Source organism: Chaetodon auriga, chromosome 4 (assembly GCF_051107435.1).
Source record: "Chaetodon auriga isolate fChaAug3 chromosome 4, fChaAug3.hap1, whole genome shotgun sequence".
Lineage (NCBI taxonomy): Eukaryota > Metazoa > Chordata > Actinopteri > Chaetodontiformes > Chaetodontidae > Chaetodon > Chaetodon auriga.
In genome coordinates, this window is record NC_135077.1 from 10,496,058 (window position 1) to 10,510,597 (window position 14,540).

Consider the following 14,540-nt stretch of genomic DNA (forward strand, 5'->3'; position numbering starts at 1 on the left):
ACAGCTGCAGCAGATATTGGTAATCCCAGTCAGGTGTTAATATCATTCATAATAAGAGTGTGGAAGCGTAACAGAGGCCAATTTGGTCACATGGAAGAAAAATCAATATTCTATGTATTTGTGTAGTTATTGATGTATTATTTTTCCACCAGATATCTGGAGTGAGCAGTCATTCCAGACGGACCCGGACCTGCCTCCAGGATGGAAGAAGATCACAGACATGGCCGGTATCTACTACTGGCACATTCCTACAGGCACCACCCAGTGGGAGAGGCCTGCCACCCGCCCATCACCCCCAGGACAGACAGAGTCCCAGGCCCTGAGTGACCACACAGCCTCCACACCACGTAAACACTCCCTGGGCTCGCTCAGCCCCTCACCCACCCCTGACCATGAGGTGAGTGACAGAGCAACAAACTGACACGTGTTTCAACTGTTGGTTGCCTTTGGTTGCATTTGAATTGTTCTGCGTAACTGTGGTCACCCAAGATGGTTTAAGTGATTGCAGCCTTTCTGGCAGCAGTCGGGCTCAAATTGTGGTTGGGATAAAGCCTGAAGAGAATCTGCCCACAATGAGAAGACGAGATGATGCTGCTTTAACATATGTGGATACTTAGTTGCCAGTTTAATAGGTACACTTAGAACACACTTTGGTACACATCCTCGAAAGGCCATTGTTTGTATTATTATCTCCTTGATCTGAGGAACATAATGCTGTTTTGGTATTTATAAAAAAATCTGGAGTATTTTAATAACAACTGGCAATACAGATTATATTTTGCGATACGTAGTTATAAACAATTAATTATGCCACTTGACATACTTTTTTTATGCCCAGGTAAGTACCCCATGTGTTACTCTTCCAGAAGATGTTTCCTGACCTTGGGACCAAACCATGCAACCCATAATAATACTACAAATTTAAAACCTCAGTATTCATTTCAACAAGCGAAATTTCCTTAATCCCTTTTCCATTATGAATTTTCGCTAATGTCTACGAAGAGTCCGTACCAGTACACTCTGTGAAGATGTTTAAATACAGCAGTTTCTCATAACTGTGCTTTTGTTTGTGTGTTTGTGTGTGTGCATGCAGCCATGCCAGGCAGAGATCTTCTACAGGGCATCAACTCGTTCAGGCAGCACCACCTCCGACAGCTCAGTGGAGCCTCTCTCCACTCACGAGCCCACCCTAACCACATGTGGATTTGTTAACAGCTGCTACTTTGTAAGTAACCAGCAAGAAATTCTTTTCTGTTTCATTGTACTTAATATCAGTGGTATTCCGTACAGTTTGTAAGAATTCCATCTGGTCATTCAGGATGGTGCATTTGTCCAGTTATATAAATCTGTTTTTGAGTGGCGCTGACTGAGATTAGTGGAGGATTGGCAGAAATATGCAACAAGACAACTGAGTACAGAGAGTGAGACGGAGAAAGGACCATCGATATTCCAGTCTAGCAGTAGAATACAGGAATGCAAGAACACTGAGTCGATCAATCAGAGTCAATCATGCAGAATGATGGAGGGAAGCGGAGGGAGGAAAGGAGATTGATAGAGAGGAGCATGGTGTAGATAAAATATTGATCCAGTGAGAATGGAATGATGTTGACAGATAGATGTGCCAGAATCTCCATCTAGCACATCTATCTAGAGCGACTGACCTGCAGACTTGTATTAGCCAATGATATAAGAGCATATAAGAACCAAAATGGCAGATAAACATAGTGGAGTGACATGTCCTCTGAATTGTCACCATGGAGATTTTAGTCCTCATTCTAATGCTTCATCTCTCTCTGTCTCCCTCTCTTAGCCTCGATCCACATCTCTACAGGGGATGCCTGATCAAGAATGTCGCCCTCAGCATCAGGAATATGAGGACAAGGTGGGACGCTTTCAATCTTTCCCATGTTTTGTTCCCTCATCCACCACTCTTCTTCTCCTGTTTTGTAGCCTTTCTTTCTGTGTGTTCACGTATGTCTGTGTGTGTGTGTGGCACATATAGAAAATGATACCAAAGCATCTGTATGTGTGTGCATATTACTGTATACGCGCAGTATGTCTACTTGTAACAATACAGTGAGTCAGTAAGTATTTGGACAGTGTTTTTCATTTGGTTTGACTCTTTATTTCAGTGCATTTGATTTAAAATGAGACTGACTGTGAGGTGAAAATGGCTCCCTATGCACTCTGGAGACAAGTGCAATAAAAGACTCAACCTCTCAGCAGTTTGTGTGCATTCCTGGACAAACACAGTTTTTTTGTGCAGTAATATTGTGTGCAACATAGCAAAGTGGCTAAAGCACAGTAGGTTTAGAACTTCACACTAAGCCCAATTGGGTGTTTATTTTGTACTGTACTTTTTTTCACCTCCATTTTTTAGTGCCTTTCTTTGTCGTGGTACTCTTAGGTTTTTCTCATTTTTTTGCTGACTTGGCACATAATTGGATCGGAAGTAGAGGCTGGACGTGTAATCCGTTTCAGATGCATCATTCTGTTCTGAGTGTCACTGTCCAAATAAGCACTGACTGTACTCTACGCTTGTATTGTTCATATTCTACTAATCAAGAATCAATAGATTCTCAGTAGGGAGGTGAATGTTCGATGGGAGCAAGAAACCTTTGAAGAAACATTTGAAAGTCTTGACTGACAGCTTCTCGTTTAAGAAATGTTTTGCTGGGTCGCTCCTTTTTGCAACAGGCACTCGGTGTGGAGTGAGCTAGTTAGCTAACAGCCTTGTTCTGTCTTCTCTTCCCTCGCTCCCCTCCCACCTTTGACCCTCAATCTTTGCCCCACCACCATGTGTGTATTTGTGCGTTTTAACGCTGTGTGTAGAAACAGGTGTGGAGTGATTTTGGCGGAAAGATTGATAGTGAAGTGTGGAAGGCAAGTATAATGCACTCAACGCCAATGAGTATTGTTCTCCGTCTATCCTCACCCACTCTTTGAGTGTGTGCATTTATGCATTATGCGCTAGAAATTCAATGCCTGGGCAAAAGCATGTGTGGCTGATGCTTCAACATTAATATAACTGCACCAACCACAGCACTTTGTCATGCCTGATATGTAAAACATCTCTGTTATGTGGCTGCAGCAACACTCTCAACAAGTTGTTCCTTTCTTTACTTTTGTGGCTAAAATATTGACATCTTTCCTTCCTGCTGGCACAGATCCAAATATGTTTGCACACACAAGTGTGTGTGTACATAGTACTTGTTAACCCTTTCTCCTAGATGCAGCATGCCCCATCACACATAACACACCAACCCCATTTCTCCATCCAGCAAGGCCATTCTGCCCACACATGGATGCATGCTGGTGTATACTGTGTGGGGTCAAAATGTTTACATTTGGTTTCAGCCAGGTTTGTGTCTTATTAGCCCTTCTCCCACATGCCCTGTAACCTGAGAATGTTCTGGTAGTTATACACATCTGTGTCATGTTGGAACATGAGCCAATGTGATTTTTCATTCCCAGGAAAAAGCATGCGGTCTTTTCAGGAGAAATATGTTGGTTTCACACAGCAAGCAATTCAATCATAAAGAGACTACAGAGTGTTATGTAATAGTAAGAAGTTCCAGCATCTGAAAACTGATGCCAAACACAATTACATTCCCAAGCTATGATGAAGCTGTACAAATTTGATACTCTCTTGTATTAATAAAAGGTTATCAAAATGCATCTGGATCACTTTCAGCTGCTTTACCTGGCAACTATAAAGCACCTAAAAATAAAACCAAGTATTGGAGACAGCAGAGCTCTTATCTGTCTGCAATTGTTATGTCTAGTGGGAATGTTTCTTCATAAAGGAGACAATATAACAAGGTACATGTGTGAAAGGGGCTTTAAGGTTGGTTGCCTCTTGGCCATCGATGTTGGAGTTTATTTTGGTGTCATTTTGCTCGCTCTGATGATGTCACCTGTGTGCACCAGGACCTGCAGGCAGCCACGGTGAACCCTGACCCCAGTCTGAAAGAGTTTGAGGGTGCCACGCTTCGCTATGCATCACTCAAGCTAAGGTGAAACACCTGTACAAACACACGCACACATACACACACACACAAATCAAACTACCCCTGTGCATGAATCTTTGCCAGCCATGTGAATTGCTTTTCATCATCAAACATATTCTCCATTCTTTGTCTAACGCAGCTACGTCTCAGTCTGTCTCTCCATTGGTTTTGTCTTCTTGCTTCTCTAATCTTGTGTTTAATCAGTGTTAAAGTTAAATGAGGTCAGACAAAGCAGGAAGTCCATTCTACTCAGGAAATGCCTCCATCTTCTCTATTAGTGTAATGACTGCCTGTAGCCTTCACATGCAGGGCAGAAATGTTGTTAGTAAAGCAGCTAATGGTTGCAATGGTAATGGTGGCACACTGCTAATCGTGTAATTACATCCTGTATTTTTAACCTTTTTTTTTTTTTCATCAGGAACCGTCCAGTGGTGGAGGAGGAAGAGTCCAGCAGCGTCAACAGTGACCCAGAAGCAAAGGTAAGGAGCCTTTGCCTAAACTTTAGTTCAAAGCCCTTAAGATGCATGTCTGTCTTCGTTAGTCTTAAACATAAAACAGATGAAGTCAGAATTCACTTTGTTCTGCAGCTATTGTAAATCCATCTGTTTGGAAATGTTTAGATACAGTATCTTTTACATTTCTAAATGGTTTAAAAGTTCATTTTACAGTTTGTTTATTTGTCAAATAAGCAGTGTTTTGCATTGTGACTCCTTTGACTTGCCTTCATGGAAACTGTTAAAAAACCATAAATATATGTGGCTGTTAGTTTGCAGAGTTACAAACTCTAGACTTATATTTATGTGTTATTTAATCCTGCTTTTAAACAGTAGAACATAATCAACATGCCCAGCGCATGTGGCTTCTTGCCTTGATGCTGTGTGTATGTTTTAGTCTGCTGATGTCCAAAGCCTGTTTGTTTACTGGTGGTGTTTATTTGATGGTCTTTGCTCTGACTGCAGCGATAGTTAAACAATACCGCCTCCAAGTGGTGAGCCCGGGAAACACAGTGAAATGCTGGACATGGGTGGATTAATTACCATGGCCTGTTTTAATGTTCAAAGCGAAGATTCAAATGAGACATTTAAAGTTTTTAATGAAGGCTCAATAAAATGTATTACTCAGCAGAATGTCGTGCACATCTGACTAAATGCTGTACCGCAAAAGGTCAAGTGCAAGGTATAAATGAATTTAGCATCCAACTAATTAAACAGGAGAATAAATTAATTTTTAATCTGATCTAATACAGTGTCATTCTGCAGCAGATTGCAGGAAGGCTAAAATACATGCCGAGGTGTGTGTGTGGCTGAAGAGATCTAAAGCATTGCAGATTAGACTTGAAAGTCAATGTTCAGCTTGATGACGTAGTGCTGATTTGGCTGTCTCGTGTCTGTTTCCCTCTGTGTGTTTGTCTGGCAGAAAGTCACGATCCTTAGCAACAGTGTGATGAATACCAGACGCTAACACAGACCTACAGTCAGGACATCTGGTCCAGTAACACACACACGCACAGTAAATGGCTCACCACAGCATCAAGATTGGATTGGCCTACCCAGTGAGAGAGTTAAATACAAAGTAGACCTTTATCAAAAACAATTTCTATCCATCAAGGTGTAGAAAACAGACCAGAAAACTGCAGTACAGACACAGCTGCTATCCAACCAAACAAACCCTAAAATATAAAGAAACTTTTAAGCTGTTGGCTGGGTGGGACAGTTAACGTGTCATATAGCTGCCACCTCCTGCTGGTCTGGATGTGTGACACAGCTTTCACCAGACTCTTGCAAACACGAAGAGATACACCCTGGGAGTTACTGTGTATGCATGTCTGCACATGTGTGTGAATCCTTGTGTATTGTCTGTGTGTGTTAGTGACTGATGAGCCAGACACTCGTCGGCCCCGCTCAGCTTTAAGTCAGCAGGACAAACATCCCCGCAGTGAAGACATCATGTTACTGTCTGTCCTGCTGTGAAATACTTAAAAAAAATACTTGTGAGATCCTTTCAACACAAAAAAGTTTAAAAAAAAAAAAAAAAAAAAAGCCCCTTTCATACCCAATCATGATACTATCACCTCTTAACAAACAGGTGTTTTTGGAGCATTCCACAACTTTCCCAGTCTCTTGTTGCTCATGTCCCAATTTGTTAGAAATGTTGCATCAAATTCAGAATATAGTCTTTTTGATAAGAATATTTGATCAACATGTCCCCTTTTCCCACAACAGACTATGATGCCGCTGGTTTATCGTGGTAGCGACTCACTTTATTCACTGTCTGCCACCTCTGTCTGTCCCGCTCTGACCTCCTTCATCATGGGTCTCTGTGGTCTGCAGAGCACTTTCTGAATGGACTGCTGAAATCAAATGAATACTTGATGAGCACAAACAAATGGGTCTTGCTCCTGTCTCAGTCTCTTCCTATCTACCAACATACTTTGAAACATTACTAGAGTCTTAAACAAATAAAACTCCTGGTCAAAAAGTTGTGACATATCTATAAGAACTGTTCTGTGTGTGTAACAGTACCATGGCTTCGTGCGTCTGTGTGTCCAGTGTTTTGCAGTGCGCTCTCTGGGGTGGGTGGAGATGGCCGAGGAGGACTTGGCTCCAGGAAAGAGCAGTGTTGCTGTTAACAACTGCATCCGACAGCTGTCCTACTGCAAGAACGACATCCGAGATACTGTGGGCATCTGGGGAGAGGTGAGGAAGACGGTGTAGTTACACAGTATATGTGTGTCCATATGTTTTGTTTTGGGTGAGTAGCTGAGGAATTAAAGATTCGGGTGTAGCAAAGACAAAGAGCAACAGAAGGTAGTCCTTTGAAATGTGTGTCAGTAGATGGAGGGAGGAGGAGACAGTGAAGAGAGCAAAGTGGAGCAATGTTATGAAGCCTTTCCCTCTCTCTGTGGTGGTTGGATTTAATGTGAAGCGACAGAACAGAGAGAGAGCGAGAGCTTCATCCCTTTTTCAATAACCTTTCATCTCCCACCCCCTCTTTTTAGGTCTGATAATTTATTTAGAGATACACACACACACAGACACACACACACTTCTGTGCACACCCAGGCAAATACACTTTAGAGGCAAGTAAAAGTAAGCATGTGACCTTTAAAGGACTACTTTTTTTTGCAACATCTTGAGCTTCAGGAAATAAGTATTGCATGTTTTTGTGATGAGATCTGAAGAATTTGTGTGCCTGTCTCTGTGTGTGTGTGTGTGTGTGTGTGTGTGTGTGTGTGTGTGTGATTGTATGTGACCGTGTGTGACTGTGCGTGTTTCTCCAGGGGAAGGACATGTACCTACTGCTGGAGAATAATATGTTGAACCTGGTCGACCCCATGGACCGCAGTGTGCTTCACTCTCAGCCAATCGCAAGTATCCGTGTCTGGGGCGTTGGCCGGGACAATGGCAGGTTAGTCATCATGGAAACCACATTACTTTTTTTTTTCTTTTCATAAAATTCCATTGTTCCCCTTTTGCTTTTGTTATTGGTTTATCGTGACTCTGTATGATTTTCTCAAAATGCATACAGTTTGTTAAATTATCTTTAACATTTCTGAAGTGTAAATATTCTGAGACATTCCAGTCTTATTAACCACTCATCTGGGCTCATTGAGGCTCCTGGTGTTTAGCTTCAAGTTTTTAAATACTTGTATGGTGCAGCACACACACACTTAGTAAAAGGTCAGGGTAACAATTGAGGGCAGCAGACGGGTGGCGGTGGTGACGGGCAGAGGAGAGGAGTTAATGATTGATGATGAAGGGATGCTAATGAAAGATTAATTCATCAGTACAAAGTTGAGGATGAGAGGGAGGTTGGCCTTTATTCTCTCTCACCACACTTGACTGATCTGTGCCTTGCTTTCACCTCAGCCGAGCTGAGCTCAGCACAGCCGGCTTCACGAAAAAAGGCAAACACGCACACACCCAGCCGTCGGCTGCGTCTGACGTTTGACATTCCTTAAGTTGCAAGTAAAAGCAAAGGTGCTTCGCAACCGTTTTCTGCACATTAAAATAAAAGTTTTAACATACACAGCGTGGTAATGCTGCTGGGTGACCAGTAAAGGGCGCTCTGCACTGCTGCTGAACACTTGAGAAGAAACCAAATGTAGGTTATCAGGCACAGCAGCCGGGTGATGTGGACTGGAGAGGTCGGTAGCTGCTGTATAATTTGAGCTGGCACATGTATGCGTGTGCACACACACGTACACACAAGCATGAGTGCACTCAGGAAAAGAGCTAAAAGCTCTTGGCATATGCAGAACTGCAGAAATCTGTTGCCTCAGGGATCTCTCTCTTCTCTCATTCATTGACACACACACACATGCAGCATATACATTACAGCATATTTATAACGTATGGTCACCCTGTCAGATAAAACAAACGCCTGTTTTCCAAATACTTAGCCTTAATTCCCGCCATCCACACCTACATATAGCAGGAGAGTTGGAGCAGTGGGAACACCTCGGCTGCAGCAGAGGGAGGAGGAGGAGGAGGAGGAGGAGGAGGAGAGGAGATGGTTAGGGGGAGGAGGAGGAGAGGAGGGGGGATTTGGCAGGAGAGAGGGAGAGAGGGGGATGAAGCTGCCAGAGGGGGAGGTATGGTTAGTGCTCACTGGGTGTGGAGCGGACAGGTTGAGGAGTGTGTGTGCACGCCTGCAGCATCGCCAGGAATAGATGGTGTGAGGGTTTAAATACGCTCGCGTACGCAGGATTACCTGCCAACTCAGGAAAACAAACCTCTGTGAGTATATTTATATCCCTGTTGTCTCACTTTTGGAACATCACTTCAGCTGTTTTGTTTTATTATTAAGTGGCAGGAGAAGAAAGACATGAATGGCCAGGCCTCGGTGTGTAGGGGGACGCTGCTGAGCAGGTAGTTTGCGGGATGGTTTTTATAGCCAGTGTGAGGTGTGCATTCACAGCTTTCCAGGAACTCAGGTGGAGCGTAAAGATCAGACGTAGGTGCGTGTGTGCTGGTTTGCTTGTGTGTGGGTGGTTAAATGAGAGTGGCTGGTGCTAACTACAAATAGAATACACAATACAGGAGTCATGTTAATCTGGATCTGGTGTTTTGGGGAAAAGGAAAATTATTTGTTATGCTGAGAAGCTTCAGAAACTGATATGTGCTTCAGTTCAGGAGTAAAGCGTTTTTCTTCACCTTTGGAAATGTGCATCCAAAATTCACTAAACATTTTAAATTTTAAATACTCAGTATGTGCAGGAATGCAAAAATAGCAGCAGCTTTCTTTGCAGCACATCTTTCCCCATGTTCCATTTTGTTTTTATTTATTTATGCTGGACTGCTTGGGTTAAAGATACGAGAGACTGTGGAATTTGAGACCTGGTCTGAGCAGGGGTTTTCCCTCTTATGGCTCTCCCTCTCTGTCACACACACTCACACACTCTTCCCTCCATGAGTGGAGTGGTTGTGTTAGTATAGGAGCGGCGCCCCAGTGCCTCCCCCTCTCCCCATGTGCCATGAAGCTCATTATCGCCATAGAGATTGCACATTCCCACAGCAACCTTGACATTTTCAGGGGCGTCGACATGATGATAAGATTATATTTGAAATGAGATATCTCCCCCTTTTCCCCCCGATTCTCTCTCCCTCTCCCTCTCTTTCCTCTGACTTTTATCTTCTCTCCTCATCTGGGTGTTTTATTCTTCCCTCGTCTTTACGCTTTTATCTTTATCATGAACACTGTTGCAGTTCACTTCCAATTTCCTCCTCCAGTATTTCACCTTTCCACCATTATATTCTTCACTCTTCTGAATCTCCGTCATTGTAACTTCTTTTTATATGTTTTTTTTTAGAAACTCCCAGCCTATTTCTTTTATTTCTGTTCGGAAACACAAACCATCAGCAGCCAATTAAAACTAATTGCGTCCATCCAGGACATCTTTGTCCCGCTCCTCCTCCTCCCTCCTCTCTTTTCCTTCATACCTTATTCAGTTTCTGTCAATTTTTCATATTTTACCTCAAGGTTAAGTGTGCGTAAAAAATCCCCGCATTGCTGCTTTGACCTGTGCTGCACTCCCATCAACCCACACGCACAGACACATATACACACACACACTGCTTTTGAGGCTGTTTCTTGGGAAGTAGTTCTGTCAGAGCAAAGACGATGATAGAGTATGAAACTCCAAATGTTTGCCACCTCCTTGCCTCTTGTCCCCCAGCAGGGGGTCGGTACGATGAAATTTTCTCTCTTTTATTCCACTAACTGTCTTCCTTTCCTCCCTTGCTTCCTTGGACACAGAGAGAGGTAAACACATTCCTTCCTTTCATCCCTCCACCCCCCCCTACGATATCTCTCCATCATTTCTTGTCATTTCCTTATTGTTTAATTTCCTGTGTCTCGTTTTTCTCATGTTCAAAGTGGCTCTTGATGTACTGGAGCATTGTGTGCTCACACACTCACAGATGTAGGAAGTGAAGGTGACCTCTGTCCTTCTCCGTCTACAAGCATTTTTTAAGTATGCACGCACACACAAATAGGAATGTTTTGTGCAGACTTTCAGCCGTAGGGCCTGGGCTCAGAAAACTCTTTAACCCTTGGGCCCCTGTTTCCTATTGCGTGCCATATTCAAGCACACAGCTTGAAGGGAGTTACTTAGGCTGTTTTTATGTGCATTTCTGAATGATGTAAATTGGTGTGCGTGCTGCACTGGTTTCATTTGGTGCAGCTGTATTTCTTTTTATTCAACGTCTTCATTCCTAACTCCCTCCACCTCCCTCCTTTCTTCTTCTTGTCCCCTCTATTCAGCGGACTCAAATTGTTTTTGGCTCCAGTGGGCCCAGGGGGAAGCTCTTCCCCCACTGTCACTCACTCAACTCCCCCTTGCATCACGCTGCTCTATTGATCTCTGGGGTCCATCGACCTGCATTTGTACGTGTGTGTATGTGTGTGTGTGTGTGTGTGTGTGTGTGTGTGTGTGTGTCCTGTATTCATCAGACTGATAAAGGTCAGTTCATCTCTCATCTGTCTCCAAGAGCTGTCAGTCTGAAAACTGGACACACACACGTTACTACTTCATTATTTATGTCTCCAAGTAGTGCCCAAAAAGTAGTCCAACAAACCCTCCTCTCATCTTCTCCCTGGTGTTTTTCTCCTTTTGTATTGACCCTGTGATTTCCTCTCTCCCAGGGACTTTGCATATGTGGCGCGGGATAAAAACACCAGGATCCTGAAATGTCATGTGTTCCGCTGTGACACGCCAGCCAAAGCCATCGCCACCAGCCTGCATGAGATCTGCTCCCGGGTAAGTGGTTCAGGCCGGATGAGGGTCCAGAGACATGAGGCCAAGTTTGGATTTGGCAGATAGACTGAGGCGAGGATGACTGTGCTGGGAGATGAGAAAATGTAGTCATTACCACAGTTTATTTTTACAGACAAACTGAGCTGAAACTTCCATTGCAAAAACACCACATTTATTTCTAACATTTGCTCAAGCACCAGTAGCGGCGGTACCTGAGAGAGAACACATTCTCTCAACACATTGAAATTCCCAACCTCAAGAGTGCTTGTATTGCTTTCTACCATTCCGCAATCTAGGCACACATTTCAATCTTCGCACAGAGACTCTAAAAGTCCAAAAACAAGATTAAACTCATCTAAATTTCAAGCCCAACGAAGTTTTCTTCTCCCGAAACACAGTTATCACGGAGCTTTCTGTGCACTGCATGTCCACTCTTAGATGAATACAGATGAATGAATGGTAAAACAAAACCATGTTTGTTTGTTTGTTTTTCTGCATCTGCTTTATTCACAGAACTCACTTGGGATTAATGGGTTTTTCTCTGTCCGTGTCCAAATAAAACACATTTATAGCTGTAGAACTTTCATTCACTTTTCAATTTTATTTATGTTGTCTCATAATTTAGTGTTGAATTAAATTCTATCTAGCGTTTTAAAGCTTCTTTTTTTTTTTAGAACTCCTGTTGCCCACAGACACCTTGTTATGATTATTGACTAGAACAAAGTGTGTTGCTGAAATATTATTTGAAGAAAAAGGTGGGGAAGGAGCAATTTGTCCCTCTTCTCATCCTTCACGCTGATGCAACGTGTCCTACATTTTACCGTCAACCTATATTACAGAGCGTCGAGTCTGTTTAATACAGACTTTTAACACAAAAAAAAAGGATAGATAAAGAAAGGCGGAGAGTTTGTCACAGCAGGGGTTGCTGAGATGCTGAATTGCTGTGACAAACTCTCCGACTGAGGCGATGTATAATTTATGTGCGGTGTTTCTAGTCGTGTTTGTGAATGACTTTGGCTGTTTGAGTCAGTGTGGGCCTGCGCTTGCATGTGTTTCTCCCTGTGAGTTGCACTGCAGCTTTTACCTTGTACCTTGTTTTGCAAAGAGGAGGGTGACCTGGTTTGTGTGTGTGTGTGTGTGTGTGTGTGTGTGTGTGTGTGTGTGTGTGTGTGTGTGTGTGTGTGTGTGTGTGTGTGTGTATGTATGCGCGCTTCCCAGGTGATATGGGGTAGACAGCATGACAGTATCGGGGTGAAACTGTTCCAGGTTTTCCTGAGCTCTTTTGTTTTGACTCTTTCATCTTTTTTTTCCTCCCTCATCCTCCTTCACTTTCACACATTTTCCTCTTTGTCTCTTCACCCTCCTCCCCTGTGTCTCTGCCACGGTGTACCAACTCTGCTCTGTTTTTACACGCCATTTCCTTATACTTTTCTGCTTTTGCTCCTCTATCTCTCCCTCTCTCTCTCTCTCTCTCTCTCTCTCTCTCTCTCTCTCTCTCTCTCTCTCTCTCTCTCTCTCCATCTCTCTCCTCTTCTCCCTCTCCTCCCCCTCTACCTCTCTACCTCTCCCCCCCCGCCCCCCTCCCTCTCTCTCTCTCTCTATCGCTATCTAGATAATGACAGAGAGAAAGAATGCCAAAGCGATGGCTGGAGGCTCTCTCCAGGACAGGATGCAGGCAGGACTGGATCTCCCTTTACAAGGTAGGCTTCGTGCACACAGTACCACACTGAGTGAGTGTGTGAGAAAGAGAGACGGTGAATGCGACAAGTTCCGTGCATCAGCAGACACATGGCAGATATAATGGCTGTGCAGTGGAGGGAAGTAACTAAGTACTCTACTTACGTACAAATTTATGCCAGTTTCTACTTCTACTCCACTGCATTTCAGAGGGAAATATGTATTTTTTGGGTATGAATGTCATGTTTTGTTCGAAATAAAAACCTGATTTTACCTTAGTGCTTGAGTAATTATAATCTAATGATTTAATATATAGTAGTTTAACAGTCAAAGGAATTATTTTTCTGCATTCACTACTTTTACTTTTAATACTTTGAGTAGTGGTTATCTTATACTTCTACGTACGTACTATTTTCAATTCAGGACTTTTACTTGTAACAGAGTATTTTTGCAGTCTGGCACTCTGCGTACTTTTAAACTGGGCAAGAGCAGAAAGTTTCCAAAAAAATCTGTGTTGTCATTATGGTGTCCTCTGACAAGTTCGGAGGAGAATAATGGAGGCAGTTTGATGAAGAAATCATTTTGGAGCCATTAAAATCAGTCAGCATGTTTCAAAAGATCCACATTCATCACTGTGAGTGAGTTGTGGCCTTAAAGGGGCCCTGTGGAGTTTTCTTTTAGATAAACAATGTTACATTTACTTTGGTGTTAACGCTGTGTGTGTCCTTGAAGCCTGACAAATGTGTTGAATACATTTCCTTCCTCATTAAACATTTACAAAGCCGATTTGTTTTAATATTTTAAATCCTGCATTGTTTACATCCATATTTACCAGCTTGCAGTCCTCTTGTTCCTTGGCTTCAGCTCATTGCTTCTCTTCACTGTGCGCTACCGCTGCCAACTGTCTGATTAGTGGAACAGCACGAATCTCCGTCAGGAATATGTGTCCCGTGATTTTGCAATGGATGCATTCTCGTGCGCTACACAAACAGAATGGAAAAACATTGCCCCCCGAGCTCTACTGCTGGTCAAAAACTCCACTGGGTACCTTTTAACAGCTGTTCTCAGATGTAGGGGTTGGTGGTCCAGTGCAGTCGTGTAATGTGGTGGACGATCTGGAGGGTTCTCCTCAAATGGGAAAAGTCGCTGACAAGAGATGGTTGTGGTAGCGAGACCAACTTTCTTGTACTTGCGGGAGACAAAACGGGAGAGCAGCGTTAAAGAGATGTGTAGGCAAACACATGAGACACAGCAACAGTCAGGCAGACTGACAACAATCCAGCCTGCTGCTGACAGCTTGTCAAATCAAACAGCTGCAGTGTCAGTCTCTGCGTAAAGCTAAAAAAAGAGAAAAACTGACATTAACTTTTTCAACATGTCAAACTGGAGGTGCAGAGAGAGAGAGAGAGAGAGAGAGAGAGAGAGAGAGAGAGAGAGAGAGAGATTGTAGTCCAGTGTGCCACTATAAAATGGTAACATCCATTAATTAACAAGTAGGTTATGAAGAACCTGAGCTCAACTTTTGAAAGCAGGATTGAAGACTATCTCTGATGTTAACATCGGTGCAGTGCATGGCGCGATGTCTCTGACTGTAG

General features: G+C 43.2%; 1 protein-coding gene across 10 annotated transcripts in view; it reads left to right on the plus strand.

The window, feature by feature from the left end:
- Window positions 1–14,540, plus strand: part of apbb2b (amyloid beta (A4) precursor protein-binding, family B, member 2b) — a 47,731-nt gene that overhangs the window by 26,707 nt on the left and 6,484 nt on the right. For 6 of the 10 annotated variants that reach the window (XR_013077062.1, XM_076727822.1, XM_076727825.1 and 3 more), the window contains 10 exons: window positions 153–397; window positions 1,094–1,225; window positions 1,811–1,882; window positions 2,833–2,883; window positions 3,931–4,016; window positions 4,429–4,489; window positions 6,560–6,706; window positions 7,291–7,418; window positions 11,157–11,271; window positions 12,881–12,968. Coding sequence is in view for 9 of the 10 variants with exons in the window: in XM_076727822.1 (XP_076583937.1) it covers window positions 153–397; window positions 1,094–1,225; window positions 1,811–1,882; window positions 2,833–2,883; window positions 3,931–4,016; window positions 4,429–4,489; window positions 6,560–6,706; window positions 7,291–7,418; window positions 11,157–11,271; window positions 12,881–12,968 (1,125 nt within the window). In the remaining variant the exon portion in view is untranslated. Of the gene's footprint in view, window positions 1–152; window positions 398–1,093; window positions 1,226–1,810; window positions 1,883–2,832; window positions 2,884–3,930; window positions 4,017–4,428; window positions 4,490–6,559; window positions 6,707–7,290; window positions 7,419–8,612; window positions 8,750–8,785; window positions 10,275–11,156; window positions 11,272–12,880; window positions 12,969–14,540 lie in introns of those variants that run through there. The other 4 variants (XM_076727826.1, XM_076727827.1, XM_076727831.1 and 1 more) reach the window with 4 other exon arrangements.